Source organism: Theropithecus gelada, chromosome 5, assembly GCF_003255815.1.
Source record: "Theropithecus gelada isolate Dixy chromosome 5, Tgel_1.0, whole genome shotgun sequence".
In the NCBI taxonomy this organism is placed as follows: domain Eukaryota; kingdom Metazoa; phylum Chordata; class Mammalia; order Primates; family Cercopithecidae; genus Theropithecus; species Theropithecus gelada.
The window spans coordinates 1,163,589-1,177,210 of NC_037672.1; the positions used below are offsets into that span (position 1 = coordinate 1,163,589).

The 13,622-nt window shown below is 57.9% G+C and overlaps 2 protein-coding genes across 2 annotated transcripts in view; both read right to left on the reverse strand.

Moving 5' to 3' along the window:
- Nucleotides 1-11,537, reverse strand: part of SPON2 (spondin 2) — a 43,149-nt gene extending 31,612 nt beyond the window's left edge. Inside the window, exon 1 of the mRNA XM_025385760.1 lies at nt 11,250-11,537. The gene's annotated coding sequence lies outside the window, so the exon portion shown is untranslated. The remainder of the gene's footprint in view (nt 1-11,249) is intronic.
- LOC112624780 (collagen alpha-2(XI) chain) lies at nt 3,380-4,000 on the reverse strand. Its single transcript, XM_025385761.1, is given in 6 exon segments — nt 3,380-3,432; nt 3,435-3,510; nt 3,513-3,559; nt 3,562-3,804; nt 3,807-3,967; nt 3,969-4,000. Coding segments are annotated over 6 exon segments (612 nt in total).
- Nucleotides 11,538-13,622: the final 2,085 nt, after the last annotated feature.

Genomic DNA, 13,622 nt, shown 5'->3' on the forward strand with positions numbered 1-13,622 from the left:
AATAAATAACGGAAAGTGCCACCTCTTCCCCCCAAAACTTAGAAACCAACACACTCCCAGGTAGCCCTTGGGTAAAACAGGATATTAAATCTGAATGTGCGCTCTCTGAAAAGCCAAGAAACCATAAATATTGATCCAGCGCTGAGGACTCAGCTAATGCAGCGTCCAGAGCCCCCAGCACAGCTCTTGTTTTTTAGAGGAAAAAATAAACGGGAGGGACTTTGTGCCATCCTAAGAAACTAAAATGAGAACAAGAAAGTGTATTTTAAAAAGTAGGGAGAATTATGAAGATAAAGCCAGAAATTAATGAAGTAGAAAACAAATAAGTAAAGAGGAGAAATGATTGTTTTTTTGAAATAAATAAAATAAAATCCCCTTGCCCAGCCCAAAAGCTGCATCAAGAAATGACTGCCTAGGCTGGGCACGGTGGCTCACGCCTATAATGCCCACACTTTGGGAAGCAGAGGTGGGCGGATCGCTTGAGGCCTGGAGTTTGAGACCATCCTGGCCAACACGGTGAAACCCTGTATTTGCAAAAATACACAAACTAGCCGAGCGTGGTGGTGTGCGCCTATAGTCCCAGCTACTCGGGAGGCTAAGGCAGAACAATTGCTTGAATCTGGGAGGCAGAGGCTGCAGTGAACTGACATCGTGACCCTGCACTCCAGCCTGGGTGATAAAGTGAGACTCTGTTTCCAAAAGAAAAAAAAAAAAACCACAAAAACGAAAACTAAATAAATAAGTGACTATATTTAGAATTTACATACATTGAAATAGAAAAACCCACACACGATTAGGAAGAAGGAGACCCCAGTATGGAAGAGGCTGGAGAAATGATGAGACAGCCCACTCGGCCGGGGCAGCTGCTTGGAAACCTGCAGTAGCAGCCCATGTTGTCCTGGGTGTGAAGTCCAGAATGACTCTGGACAAGCGGCACCACATGGAGATGAGCACAAGGAGCTGGAGAGGGCGACAGCTGAGCCAGGAAAGGAGGCTCCAGGAGCAGATGTCCGCAGCTGACGATGACCTCACCTTCCATGGAAAGAAAGTCATCCCAGGGTTACTTTAACCTTCCCAAGACATGAAAGGATGGAAAACTCTGTAACTCATCTCATGAAACCAGGATAATTTAATTCAAAAACCTGATGTGGAACAAAAAGAGAAAACCGTAGACAAATATCACTTTCAGAAGATGCAAAAAAATCTAACAGAATAGCAAATAGGACTCAATGCCGCGTCAGCGGATTCTACACAGGAGAACAGCAAATAGGACCCAACGCAGCTTCCATGGCATCATGTATGGCCAAGCAGATGAAGGCCAGGCTTACGAGGGCAGCCCAGCAATCAGAGACATCATTTCATTAGCCAATTAGCACAGAAAATTCAGAGAACCCCATCGACAGGTACTGAAAAGAAAATTGACCAAATTCAGCAATCGTTATGAATAAAAGCTCTATTTCTAGCAAAATAGAAAAAAGTGCAAAAGTCTGTGTCCACAATGGCCAAGATCGTTGTATGTGGAAACACAAATGTCACAAATCCAGGGTCGACTCGTGGGGCCTGCTGCTGTAACAATTGACCAGCATTTTCTAGGAGGTTCCGGCAAACTTAATAAGAAAACCAAATAAATGGCACAAACATCAGAAAAAATAAGACAATTTATTTTGTTGATGACATGATTGTAAACCTAGTTATGCCTCTGCCCCCTCATTTAAAAATTAAAAATCAGGCCAGGTGCGGTGACCCACGCCTGTAATCCCAACACTTTGGGAGGCCAAGGTCGGCGGATCACCTGAGGTCAGGAGTTCGAGACCAGCCTGACCAACATAGTGAAACCCTGTCTCTACTAAAAACACAAAATTAGCTGGGCATGGTGGTGCATGCCTGTAATCCCAGCTACTTGGGGGGCTGAGGCATGAGAATCGCTTGAACCCATGGGTGGAGGTTGCAGTGAGCCGAAATCGCACCACTGCACTGCAGCCTAGGCCAGAAGAGTGAAACTCCATCTCAAAAAAAATTAAAATTAAAAATCAGTAAAAAACATTTAATACAAGATGAATATACAAAAATCAGTAACTTCTCACTCCTCTAGCAATAATCACTTGGGAATTAAAGAAAAAAAAAGAGCCAAAATATTCCATTTGCCATGGCAACTGAGTAGTTGGGGTGAAGGTTAGGATGCTGTAAGGAGCAGCTCCTGGCATGGGGAACTCGATGGAGGCATCATTTCTCTCTCACATGGTGGCTGAGAACGGCTGGGTGGGCTGCTCTGTCACCACACATGGGGTCCCCCAATCATGCCTCTCCTCTAGCCTTCCAGGCATCTTTCCTGGCTGCAAGGTTCCAATGGGTGCAGAAATGCCCACGTCCACCTGGCAGGAGGGGCCTGGGCAGGGGCAGGAGGGTAGAGGCCATGTTTTCCAAGACCACATGTGAGACATGGCCCATGTTGCCACGTGCGTTCCGTGGTTAGCCCTTGGTCAGGGCCTGGCCTGGCTGGAAGATGGGCTTGCTGCGGCAGGGACAGGCAACACCATCGCAGGAGAAGGGGCCGGAGCTGGCAGGAACAGTGTCTCCAGGTGACAAAAGCCTCCGACAATTTTGCAAGAAAGGTGGGGGTGGGTGTGAGAGGACGCAGGGCCCCCACCGCTCAAGCAAGGAGAGCAGGGAGCAGAGCCACGGCGAAGGCCCAGCCGGGAGCCTCTCCTGCCAACCTGAAGCCCAGCCTCCAGGTTCCATGAAATCACCTCCAGTTATCCCAGGAGAAAGGTGCACGGCCTAGGAAAGAAAAAACAGGCAGCTCGGACCCAGGCTCCAATCCCGGCCACCAGTTACCAGACAGGGGCAGCCACATCGCGTCTGTGTGCCTCAGTTTCTACATCTGCGGCTGCAGTGATGGTTGTGCCCGCCCAGTGGGGCTGCTGTGAGTTAAGGGGTGAGAGACAGAGACGCTTCCCTGTCCACTGTCTCCAACACGTTCTTCCTGGTCACCCCTCACTGAACACCCCAGAGACCAGGCAGGAGCCATGGACAGTTGAGAAGGCATCCAGCCTGCAGAACAGAGTCCAGGACCCAGAGAAGCTTCAGGGGTGAGCAGGGTGGGTCGGGGCCGGGGTGTAAATGACAGGGGGAGCACGCGCAGGGAGGAGGGAGCTTCAGGACAGGAGGTGCAGGCTGAGTGAGGATGGCTGAGTGGCCCTTGTGTCAGAGCAGGGGAGGCTCAGCGGAGGCAGGGGCAGGCTTGGCCTCTGCGCTTCTGCCTCCAGGATGTTATGGATTTGGCAGGGAACGCGTAAACCATGAGCTCACCCCGCGGGAACGTGGTTTCCTCTGGCTGCCCCCACAACAGCTGTTCCCCATCAGCACCGGCCCCATCTCCCTAGCAGGAAGCCGGGCAGCCACTGCAGGCCAGGTATGGACGCCCCTCACACCCTCCCATCTGCGCAGACGTCACTGGACAGGGTGGTAAGGGGGAGGGGAGCAGCGAGGAGAGGGTGGGCTGAGGCCCCCCATGTCTCTGGCCCCCTCTGGTCCCTACCTTTGCTGTGACCATGTGGAGGAAGCCAGTTCCCGGAGGTGGGGCCAAGCCTTCAGGGTCCTCAGTGCCACCAACCAAGCCTGACCCCGACTGCTGACTGAGCCCCACGTGGTTCCTCTGCCCTGGACATGCACACCCCGGTGCCCTCCTGGCTCTGCTGCAGCAGACCTGTGTGCCAGGGCCTTCTAGACGGTTCTGGCCCCTCCTGTGTGGACTATTCCCACCATACCTGGTCTGGGCTGAGGCTTCCTGGCCCTTCCCCTCTCACCCTGATGAGCTTGGCCTGGGGGGCCCGTGAATGTGCCCTGCCCACGTGGCCCTCTGCGGTCACCCACAGCCAGCAGGACCCAGATTCCTTGCAGGCCAAATGCAGGTGCCCCAACTCCTCCAGCCCCTCCCCCCACAGTATGTGGCCAGTGACAAAGGGGATGAATTTGGCCCTGTGCCATGCTGGGGCCACATGCCTGCCCTGCCCGCCCTGAGTGTCCCGGTTGTGAGTCCCCAGCCCACTGGCTTCAGGCACTGCCAAGCCCCTTGCTCTCTTCCCTGAAGAGGGTGTGGGTTTCTCCAGGCCAGGCCTGTGGTCAGCAATGCAGGCAGGTGTTTGTGACCAGGGCATCTGTGCTATCAGACACGGGAATAGCCCCCAAACCACGCAGGGAGGGAGGAGGCCCTGAGAGAGAAGGTGCAGTTACACACATGTGACCACAGAGAAGGCTGCCTTCACCCCGTCTGCACCCTGGGAGCGCCTGCCGCACTGAGGACCCAGCGCAGTTTCTGGTTTTCTGGTGCTGCCTTCTTCTTTTTTTTTTTTTTTTGAGACGGGGTCTTGCTCTGTCGCCCAGGCTGGAGTGCAGTGGCATGATCTCGGCTCACTGCAAGCTCTACCTCCTGGGTTCAGGCCATTCTCCTGCCTCAGCCTCCCAAGTAGCTGGGACTACAGGCGCCCGCCACCACGCCTGGCTAATTTTTTGTATTTTTAGTAGAGACGGGGTTTCACTGTGTTAGCCAGGATGGTCTCGATCTCCTGACCTTGTGATCCACCAGCCTCAGCCTCCCAAAGTGCTGAGATTACAGTTGTGAGCCACCACGCCCAGCCGGTGCTGCCTTCTTGGGGCGTGGCCTCCACAGTGCTTCACCTGGCTCCCGCAAAACAGCTTTGTTGAGATGAAATTCACATGCACACAAGTCACCCTTTACGGTGTACAATTCAGTGGTTTTTAGTATATTCACGAAGTTGTGCAACCATTCCCACTCATCTCATTCCGGAACACGTTTATCATCTGCAGAAGACGTCCTGTGCCTGTTAGCAGCCACTCCCCGCCACGGTTTGAGTGCAGCCACAACAGAACGCCAGACAGCAGTTTATCAACAGAGACTTCCTGCCTCCCAGTCTGGAGGCCAAGGTCCCAGCAGGGCCATGTCGGGTTCTCCTCTTCCACGACGATCCCTCGCATGCGGCGTCCTCACCGGCTGGAGGGTGGGCCTGCCCCACAAGCCCTTTTCATAGTGGCTTTAGTCACAAGGGCTCTGCCTCGTGAGTGGATCAGACACCTCCCATCAGGCCCCACCTCCTGGCACTGCCCGGGGTCTAAGTTTCCGCCTGAGCTTTAGAGGATGCAAGCATTCCAACCACAGCACTGCATGGGAGGCCCAGTACTCCCCCTGTCACATACAAAATCGTATGAGTCAGCGTTCTCTAGAGGGACAGGACTCATAGGAGACATGAACAGGGGATGATCTTGGACTCCCTGCCCACCTTCCAGACACATGGGGGCAGGGCTGGGCCCCCACGGCTTTGCTGGGCTCTGCCCACTCAGGGCGTGGAGGTTGGAGTCTCCTGCCTGCCGCTCTCCCAGGCTGCGCTTGGTCACTGGTGGCCCTGCGGTCCTGGGGTCTCGGAGGCAGCCCCCACCCCCTTGCCTCGGCTCCACTGGGCATTGCCCCGCTGGGGATTCCGAGGCAGCTCCGCCCCAGTGATGAGCCTCTGGGCCTCAAGACTGTCAGCAACATCCTTTGAAATCTGGGTGGAGGCCACCGTCGCCTGCAGGGTCAGACCGTGTGGATGCCACCAAGCCCACCGCATGTGCCTTCAGGAGCAACAGGTGGAGCTGCGCCTGTGCCTGCCTGAGCCATGGCGGGGGCAGCCAAGGAGGGCTGGGCCAGGATCTGGGGAGACCCAGGCAGGCAGTGAGCTCTGTGGTCCCAAAGGTGCCCCAGAGGCCCATCCCTTGCCATGATTCTGCCCTCAGGGCCCTTATAAAAGGGCTGGAAGGAAAAACAGCTTGGCTGTTTTTCCTCCGAGTTCTGCCATGTGAGGCTGGATATGCCATCGGAGCTGCCCTCAGCAGACCCCAGCCTGCCGGTGCCTGGATTCTTGGACTCCCCAGCTGGAGAACTATAGGAAATAAATTTCTGTTGCTTATAAATTACCCAGTCTGAGGTGTTTTGTTACAGCAGTGGGGATGGACTAAGACCCTTCCTGTTTTCCCCCAGCTACGCCCGGGCAGCCGGGAGTCTACTCTGTGTCACTGTGGACCTGCTCATGCCAGACATTTGACATAAATGGTCTCATGTGATATGTGGCCGTCCACGTCTGACCTTCACTTAGCAAATGTTTGCGAGGTTCATCCACTTTGGAGCATGGGCCAGAGCTTCGTTCCTTTTTACGGGTGAAGAACAGTGTGGGGCCAGGCCACAATGTGCCCATCTGTCCCTCAGCCAATGGACATGTAGGCTGTGCCCACCTTGGGGCTATTGTGAATAATGCTACTAGGAACATCTGTGGATAAGCTTTCGTGTGGACACGTGTCTGATTCTCGGGGACGTGTTCCCAGGAGTGGGACTGCTGGGTCACATGGAATTCGGCTTCACACTTTGAAGAACAGAACAGCCGCGTGTGAGGTTCCCGTGTCTCTGCCGTGATACCTGTGATGCTTTCGGTTCCAGCCATCCCAGTGGGTGTGAGGTGCGGTCTCATGTGGTTTTTATTTGCATTTTCCTGGTGGCTAATGGTGTTAAGCAGCTTGTCATGAGCTCGTTGGCTGGTGGCATACATTATTTGAAAAAAACATCTATTCAAATTCTTTTGCCCTTTTTTTTTTTTTTTTTTGAGTTAGAGTCTCGCTGTGTCGCCCAGGCTGGAGTGCAGTGGCACGATCTCGGCTCACTGCAACCTCTGCCCCCCAGGTTCAAGCAATTCTCTTGCCTCTGCTTCCTGAGTAGCTGGGATTACAGGCGTGCACCACCGCACCCAGCTAATTTTTGTATTTGTAGTAGAGATGTGGTTTCACCGTGTTGGCCAGGCTGGTCTCAAACTCCTGACCTCAAATGAGCCACCCAGCTTGGCCTCCCAGAGTGCTGGGATTACAGGCGTGAGCCACCGTGCCCGGCCTCCTTTGCCCATTTTTAAACTCAGTTGTTTATCTTTGCATTGCTGAACTGTAAGAGTTCTTTAGCACATTGGTTTTTCACTACCTCACCCTGGAGCCGATGCACATCCCTTCTGCTCAGTCATTAGCCAGAAATGCAGAGAAATGCTACTGTATGACCCCATGACCTCAGCCTGATGTGCAGGAGTCCCCAGAACATTAGACGGGCCCCGACTGTCTGCAGGATACGGACCCGGGAGGGGGCTTTGCACTGTTGATCTGACCACAGCCCCTCACTGATTCAAAAACGTCCCCTTTAGCGTGTCTGTAATGCCAGTGTGTTCCCCGTTCATCTTGTTACTGGGACCGCCCCATGTACCAGCTGCACACAGGGCTGACCAGGTACAGCCTCCGGTGTGTGTTAAAGCCTGGTGGCAACAGTTCCCTTGTAGATCTTTTGTTCCAGAATTTCCTTAGTTTTCTTACTTATTTTTCCACGTTAACTTCACAATCGATGTACCTGGTTCCAGGGTTCTCTGGTGTTTTAATTGGCCCCCCCGTGGCAGCCGACCAGCATAGGGGATGGCGCCTCGTGATGCCCAGGACAGACTGGGCTTGTTGCTGGTCTGGTCCTCGATCAGGCCTCAGACCCTCTATAACAGGTATAGATCTGCCCGCTGTTTGCTCCTAGAAATTTACAATTTTTGTTGCTGTGAGAATGGTGCCTTCTCTTTCTTCGTCTCTCCTAACCGGAAGTGCTTGAATTTGAAAGATGCTGATTCTTGACTCTGAATTTTGTGCACAGCCACCCTCCTAAACTCACCTCTGCCTTCGAATCAATTTTCCAAATCTATGAGGAGTTGCAGCAGGCTGTGCTCAGGTGCAGAGCCTCCCTCCAGCCATGTGCGTGCAGCTCCTCCTGGGGCTCTTGGCTGTGAGGCCTGGCCTGTCCCTGTGGCCGAGGCTGTCCCCTCCCTGTGCCCTCGCCACACCCTCCCCGTAATGCTGCCCGGACTCTGCACAGGGCAGGGCCCTGGGGGCACATGGAGAGGAACTGGCTGTGGGTGGAGACAGCACCCAGCTGAGGGCCTGGGAAAGAGGCCATGCCCAGGGTTCCTGGACACAGGAGGTGGGGCTGGCTGAGGCTCGATGCCTGCGCTGGGCATGGAGGAGGCACCTTCGAGCTGGGGCCTCCTCGGAGCAGCTGCATCGGGGGGCAAACCCTGTCCCTCGGTTTCCGTGTTCACATCTTTACTAGAACTGCAGCTGGCACCCGTGGAGCTGTGGGCTTTGTCCAGGGAGAGCCGTGCCCAGCACCTGGGGGGCCCTGCAGGGGTGCTGGACTCAGGGTTAAAAACGAGGATCCTGGCCTCCTGCAACCCTGTCCCCAGAGGCCCCATTGGAGCCACCTGGCCCTCCCTGCCGCCAGCCCAAGCATCCAAGGCTTTTGCCAGCAGTGCCTGTGGCAGCCTCGAGGAGGGTGGAGGCCCAGGGAGGGGCATCATTTGGTGTTGATCAGGGGAGATGCCGGCGTCTCCACAGCCCCAGGGCCTCCAGGCTCGCCCGGGCTCCCTCACTCAGACGCCCCACCCACAAACACCTGCCCAGGTCCCACCAGGGGCCCCTCTCACCTCTGAAGCTGTGCAGGCCCTCGGCCAACAAACCAGGACCCTCAGCTTGGATGGGCAGGAAGGTCCAGGAGGGGCCCTTGAGATCTCCTTGCTTGGGCCTGGGGATTGGGGCCGCAGGAAGCCATGCTCCACCCCGATGCCCACCCCTAGCTCCCCTGGCTGCCTCCTGGCCTCTGTCTCCCTCCAGGCCCCCACCCTGACTAGGGAGTTGGGGGGGTAGGGGTGGAGCTTTGGGAGGAGACCACGCCCAGTCTGGTGGGGAGCAGAGTTTTGGGGAGGAGGCCACGCCCAGCATGGTGGGGGCGGAGCTTTTGGGAGGAGGCCACACCCAGCATTGGGTTTGCATTTCCAGGATGGGCTTCTCCTTCCTGGACTCCTCCCCTGGCACTGGGCTGGGGGCTGTCAGGATGACCCTGCCCTACCCAAGGCTGACCTGGGGCCATGAGCAGGAGGATGCCCCCCTCACTGCTCCTCATGAGTCCCTCTGTGCCCCCAGGGAGCCAGCGGGCAGCAACCGGACCCCAGCTGCCTCTCAGGGCACCCAGGACTGGAGAGGGCCCTGCCCAGGGTCTGCGGGTGCCACTCACTCACCCGGCTGCAGCCCCCAGCTGCCCTGGGCTGACCGTGGGCCTAGGCTGAGCTGACTGGACTGGGGGTTGTCAGCCCTTGGTTTGGCCCCACCACTGCTCTGCCAGGGCGGGGGAGGCTGGCAGCCCAGGTTGTGGGGCCAGAGGGCCATGCTGTGACAGACGAGAAGAGGGAGTGACCTGGAGGGCCCAGGGCAGGGACCAACAGCAAATGCCTCCCTAGGTGGTCTCTCCAGGACAGATGTGTCCCCTGTGGGAGGGCTGAGGCGCCCAGCAAGAGCAGCAGCTCCTCGGGGCACGGGGACCCAGTGGGCTGAATGGGACTCTTGGAATAGAAGGAGCCTCTCCAGACTCAGCTCTGCAGGTGGAACGGGGAGGCAGGACCTGAGGCTCCTCGTGGGGAGGCAGCCTTGCCCTGCGAGGTCTCTCTCAGGGGGCAGAAGAGCCAGGGTGCCCCGCCAGCAGCAGAGAACAAACCCCAGTTCAAGGCGAACCCCAGGTGTGGGGTGGGTGTAAAAGCAGGTGGCTTTGACCATGAGTGGACAGGTGAGGGGCAGACAGGTGTGAGCAGGTGAGGGGACAGGTGGGAGACACATGGAGGGTGGGGGAAGATGGGGACAGGAGAAGAGGCAGTGGGGGCAGATGTGGGGCAGTTGGAGGTAGGTGGGGGTGGATGGCGTCGGTTGGGGGTGGATGGGGTTAGGTCTGAGCAGGTGCGGGGTGGGTGGGGGGCACGTGGAGGGGGCTGGAGTTGGTGTGGGCAGGTGCAGGGCAGTGCCGGGGAGGCACTGTCAGGTGAGTGTGGGGCTGGGCAGAGGCTGACCTGGGATACCAGGGCTGCTGCTCAGAACCTGCTCTCTGGGTAGGCAGCCGGGCTCCATCAGGTGTGACCGCCCACTGCACAGAAGGGTGGAGGCTGGAGGCCCAGACACCTGCAGGGGCCGGGAGGGATGTGGGTGAGTCTGGCTCCTCCCACACCCTTCGTCCCACCAGCGTCCATAGCCCTGGCCCTGGCTGTCCCTGACGTCCCCTCTAGTGGGCACCCCCGGCTGGAGGCAGCTTGCGTCAGGGACCTGGAGAGTGAGTGGCAAGCCCACCACAGGGGGATCCTACAGACGCTGCTACCACTGACCAATGGCGCCGGTAGCTGGTTTAAAAAAGAAAGGGCAGCACAGAGGCCGCCCGGAAGAGCCGGTGTTTCCATGAGCCGCGCTTACAGACGGTGCCAGAGGGTCCGGCTGCCTGACCGTGCGCTGTGTTTACAGATGCGCCTAACCTTATATTGTTCAAGTCGCACGTCCTGCCTATCAGGGATGCTTTCGGACTCTACGTGGGAAGCCCTTGGCTGCTGTGTGAAGGTCGGGTCAGGGGGTGGCTGAGGCTGTCCAGGGGAGTGGTCAAGGGCTTGGGGAAGCAGAGGTAGACTCACCAGGTGCTGGTGCTCAGCGGGGCTGGGGAACACCAACTCGACCCACGCCCTGGCTGGGTCACCCCGTTCCTGCTGGGGCTTGATGCCAGGCAGAGCGGGTCAGGCCAGGAGAGGCCTGGGGCCAGCCTGGGGAGCAGAGCTGCTCAGCGGGGCAGAGGTCCTCCTCCGGGCACCGGGCTCAGGGCCCAGTGGCCAGATGGTTTTTCTTTGCTGCAGGGAGTGCCGGCTGTGGGGGGAGGCCTGGGAGGGCTTGTGCAGCTGGGCCTCTCTTGGGCTTCTCTGCTGTTGTTTTTTGCTGGAAAATCAATCCTGCAAGTCCAGCTGGGCTCTGGCTGAGCGCAGCTAGGGGTGGGGTGGTGGGTGCTTTCCGGCCTCTGCGGGGCAAGTTCTGGGCCCACAGTGGGGAGAGAAGGCAGGATGGGGTGCGGCCCCGAATAGCCTGGGTCCCCCTACTCTGTGCCCTGCTTGGGTCACCCCAGAAGGACTGTCCCCATCCTCCCAACTTCCTGCCCAGGCCCCCAGAGCTACCTGCAGCCTCCCCTTGCTCCCATGCCCAGGCAGAGGTCTACAGGAGACCAGAGCCAGGGTATTCATCAGCAGCCACAGGAGAGTTCCCCACCAAGGCGCAGTAGCCTGAGGTGCTGGGGCTGCCCGACCCTCCCCAGCTCCACCCCTCTTGCCTCTGAGCCCTACCCAAGGCCTGGAGAATCACTGCTTCCTCCTGCTCCAGGGGTTCCAGCAGAGCCGTTGGAGGGTGTGCCTGCCGCGTTCTTAGCCCTCTCTGCCGACCTTTCTTGAACGGACTCTGGCCACGGTGCCAACGCGTCAATGGCCTGTGCCTCTGCTGTCCGAGCTCAGGGGCCGTCCATGCCTCCGAGGCTGGCATACGGCAGCTCTTGTTTTACCCATGATGGGGAAGCCCAGGACCTGTGCCCTTGATCACACGTCCAGTTCACACAGACGCACACGCACATGCCTGCCTGGGGCACCACAGGCGCTCCTGTGAGGCCACCTGGCCAGTCCCAGGATTAGCTGCAGGCTTTGGCTGATTTTCTTGAGTCTTGTACACAGATGCTTGTCAGCAAATACCAGTGGCTTATCTCTTTCCTTCCAACATGCAAACCTTATTTCATGTTAGGTTTTGGCACAACCTCCAGTCTAATACCAACCTCGAGGGAAATAAACAGTGCTGCCCATTTCACAGGCCAGGAAACTGAGGCTGAGGGCCCCCCCAACCCCGCCGACATCCTGCTACCCCGCACCCTTGCTAGACGTTGTTTTTTGCTGGAAAATCAATGCTGCAAGTCTTGCTGGGCGGGGTGACTCCCCCGAGGTGGCACCAAGGGGAGGTTCGTTTCGAGGCTCAGAACACTTTTCTGACAGTTTTCTGTCCCTTACATCCCAGACTCAGTCACACTTCAGCGTCCCGGCTCCCTGGCTGCCAGCCTCACACCACGGACAGCCCTTGGAGGTGTTCTATTCCTGCCCTGACCCTTCTACTTGGAAACATGGAAACAGTGAGGCCAGCTGAGTGGGAGCCTCCAGGCCTGTGTCCAGAGCTAGTTCCCGGTGCCTGGCTGCCTCTCAGGGCGGGGCCTGTCTCCAGTTGGAGCTGGGAGGGCGGCCTACCCTGCCAGAGGCCAGCCCCACCCTCGGCTGCCGTGGGGGCTGACCAGGGCCCAGTGACCCAGCCCAGGGCTTGCCTGTGCAAAGGCTGGAGCCAGCGGTCAGCATGGAACTCCTGGTCTTCCCACTGACACCTCTGCAGCCCACACCGGCGATATCAGAAAACATCAGCTCCAGCCCGCAGCCCAGACACTTGAAGTCACCTTGGCTGCCCCTCCTCACACCCATGCCCACGTCGGCGAAACCAGGGCTGGCTCCTTAACTGTGTCCAGAACCCACCCTTCCCACCCGCCCAGGCCACCTCCCTTAGCCACCCAGGGGCTCCAGGATGAGCCCCAGACAGGTCAGAGATGGGCTGGGCGGCAGGGAGCAGAGGCCTGTCATGAGGCGGGGCTGCCCTCGGCGTGGGTCTCAAGACCGGGAGCCACTGCCCATACCCAAGAGACCTCTGTGGGCACTGGGGTGCAGAGCCAGGTAGGAGGGGGCACCCCTGCCAAAGGCAGCGGCCTCCCCTCTGCCTCTGCTTTAGATGGGGCCGGGAGCAAGGGGAGGCTGACACTTGGGGGCTGACGCTGCAGGGTCTGGACACTTGGGGTGGCAGGAGAACCCATCTGCACGCAGGGAAAGGCTCGGGATGGGGACGTCCCGAGGGGACCCGGGTTCCCCCAGCACCCGCTGCAGACCCTCCTCGCGCCACCTGGACCCGCCTGCAGGAGTTTGCCTGGAAACGCTCCTCTGAGGTTTCTGTGGTACTTTTTTCACTTGGAGATTCCGTATCAAAGTTAACGTACGCTTATAAACGAGCTGGGACTCTGCTGATGTGCACAGACCACACTCCCCAAAGAAGCTCTGAGAAACCAGGAGGCTGGGATTTCGAGAAGGACGCCAGTAAACTGTTTTCAGTATGAGCTGCGGGCTGATACTACCCCTGCGGGGGTGTCTCCTCCTGCGGCTGAACATCCAGCCCAGCTGTGGGCCAAGGTGAGGTGCGACCCCTTTTGGCTTTTTTGCACATTTCTGTAGGCTGGGTGACCCATGGTCTGGGGAACTTCCTCAGTCCTGACATCTGCTTTCCTTCCTCCTCCTGTGGCCCACAGTCTTCCCAGGTCACAGGCCGGCCTGCGGGAGGTATGCCAAGAAGGGAGGGGGTGGGCAGTGGGGAAGGCCCGGCCTGGCACACTGCTTCCCTCCCACAGGGGCACTTCGGGCAGGCCACCTCCAAGCCAGGACCCTACAGCATCCCACAGACCCAGTGGGCAGAGGCACAGGCCCGGTACACACAGAGACCACTGCCCAACCTGCCACTGCACTGTCTCTGAGTCTCTCTTAGGCTGCCTACTTCAGAGAGGCTGAGCTAGGCCCTGGAGGTCACCAGAGCCAGGACTGAGGCTCACCCGTGTCCTCATGAGAGAAAGCCACTAGAACAAATGCTAGGCAAAC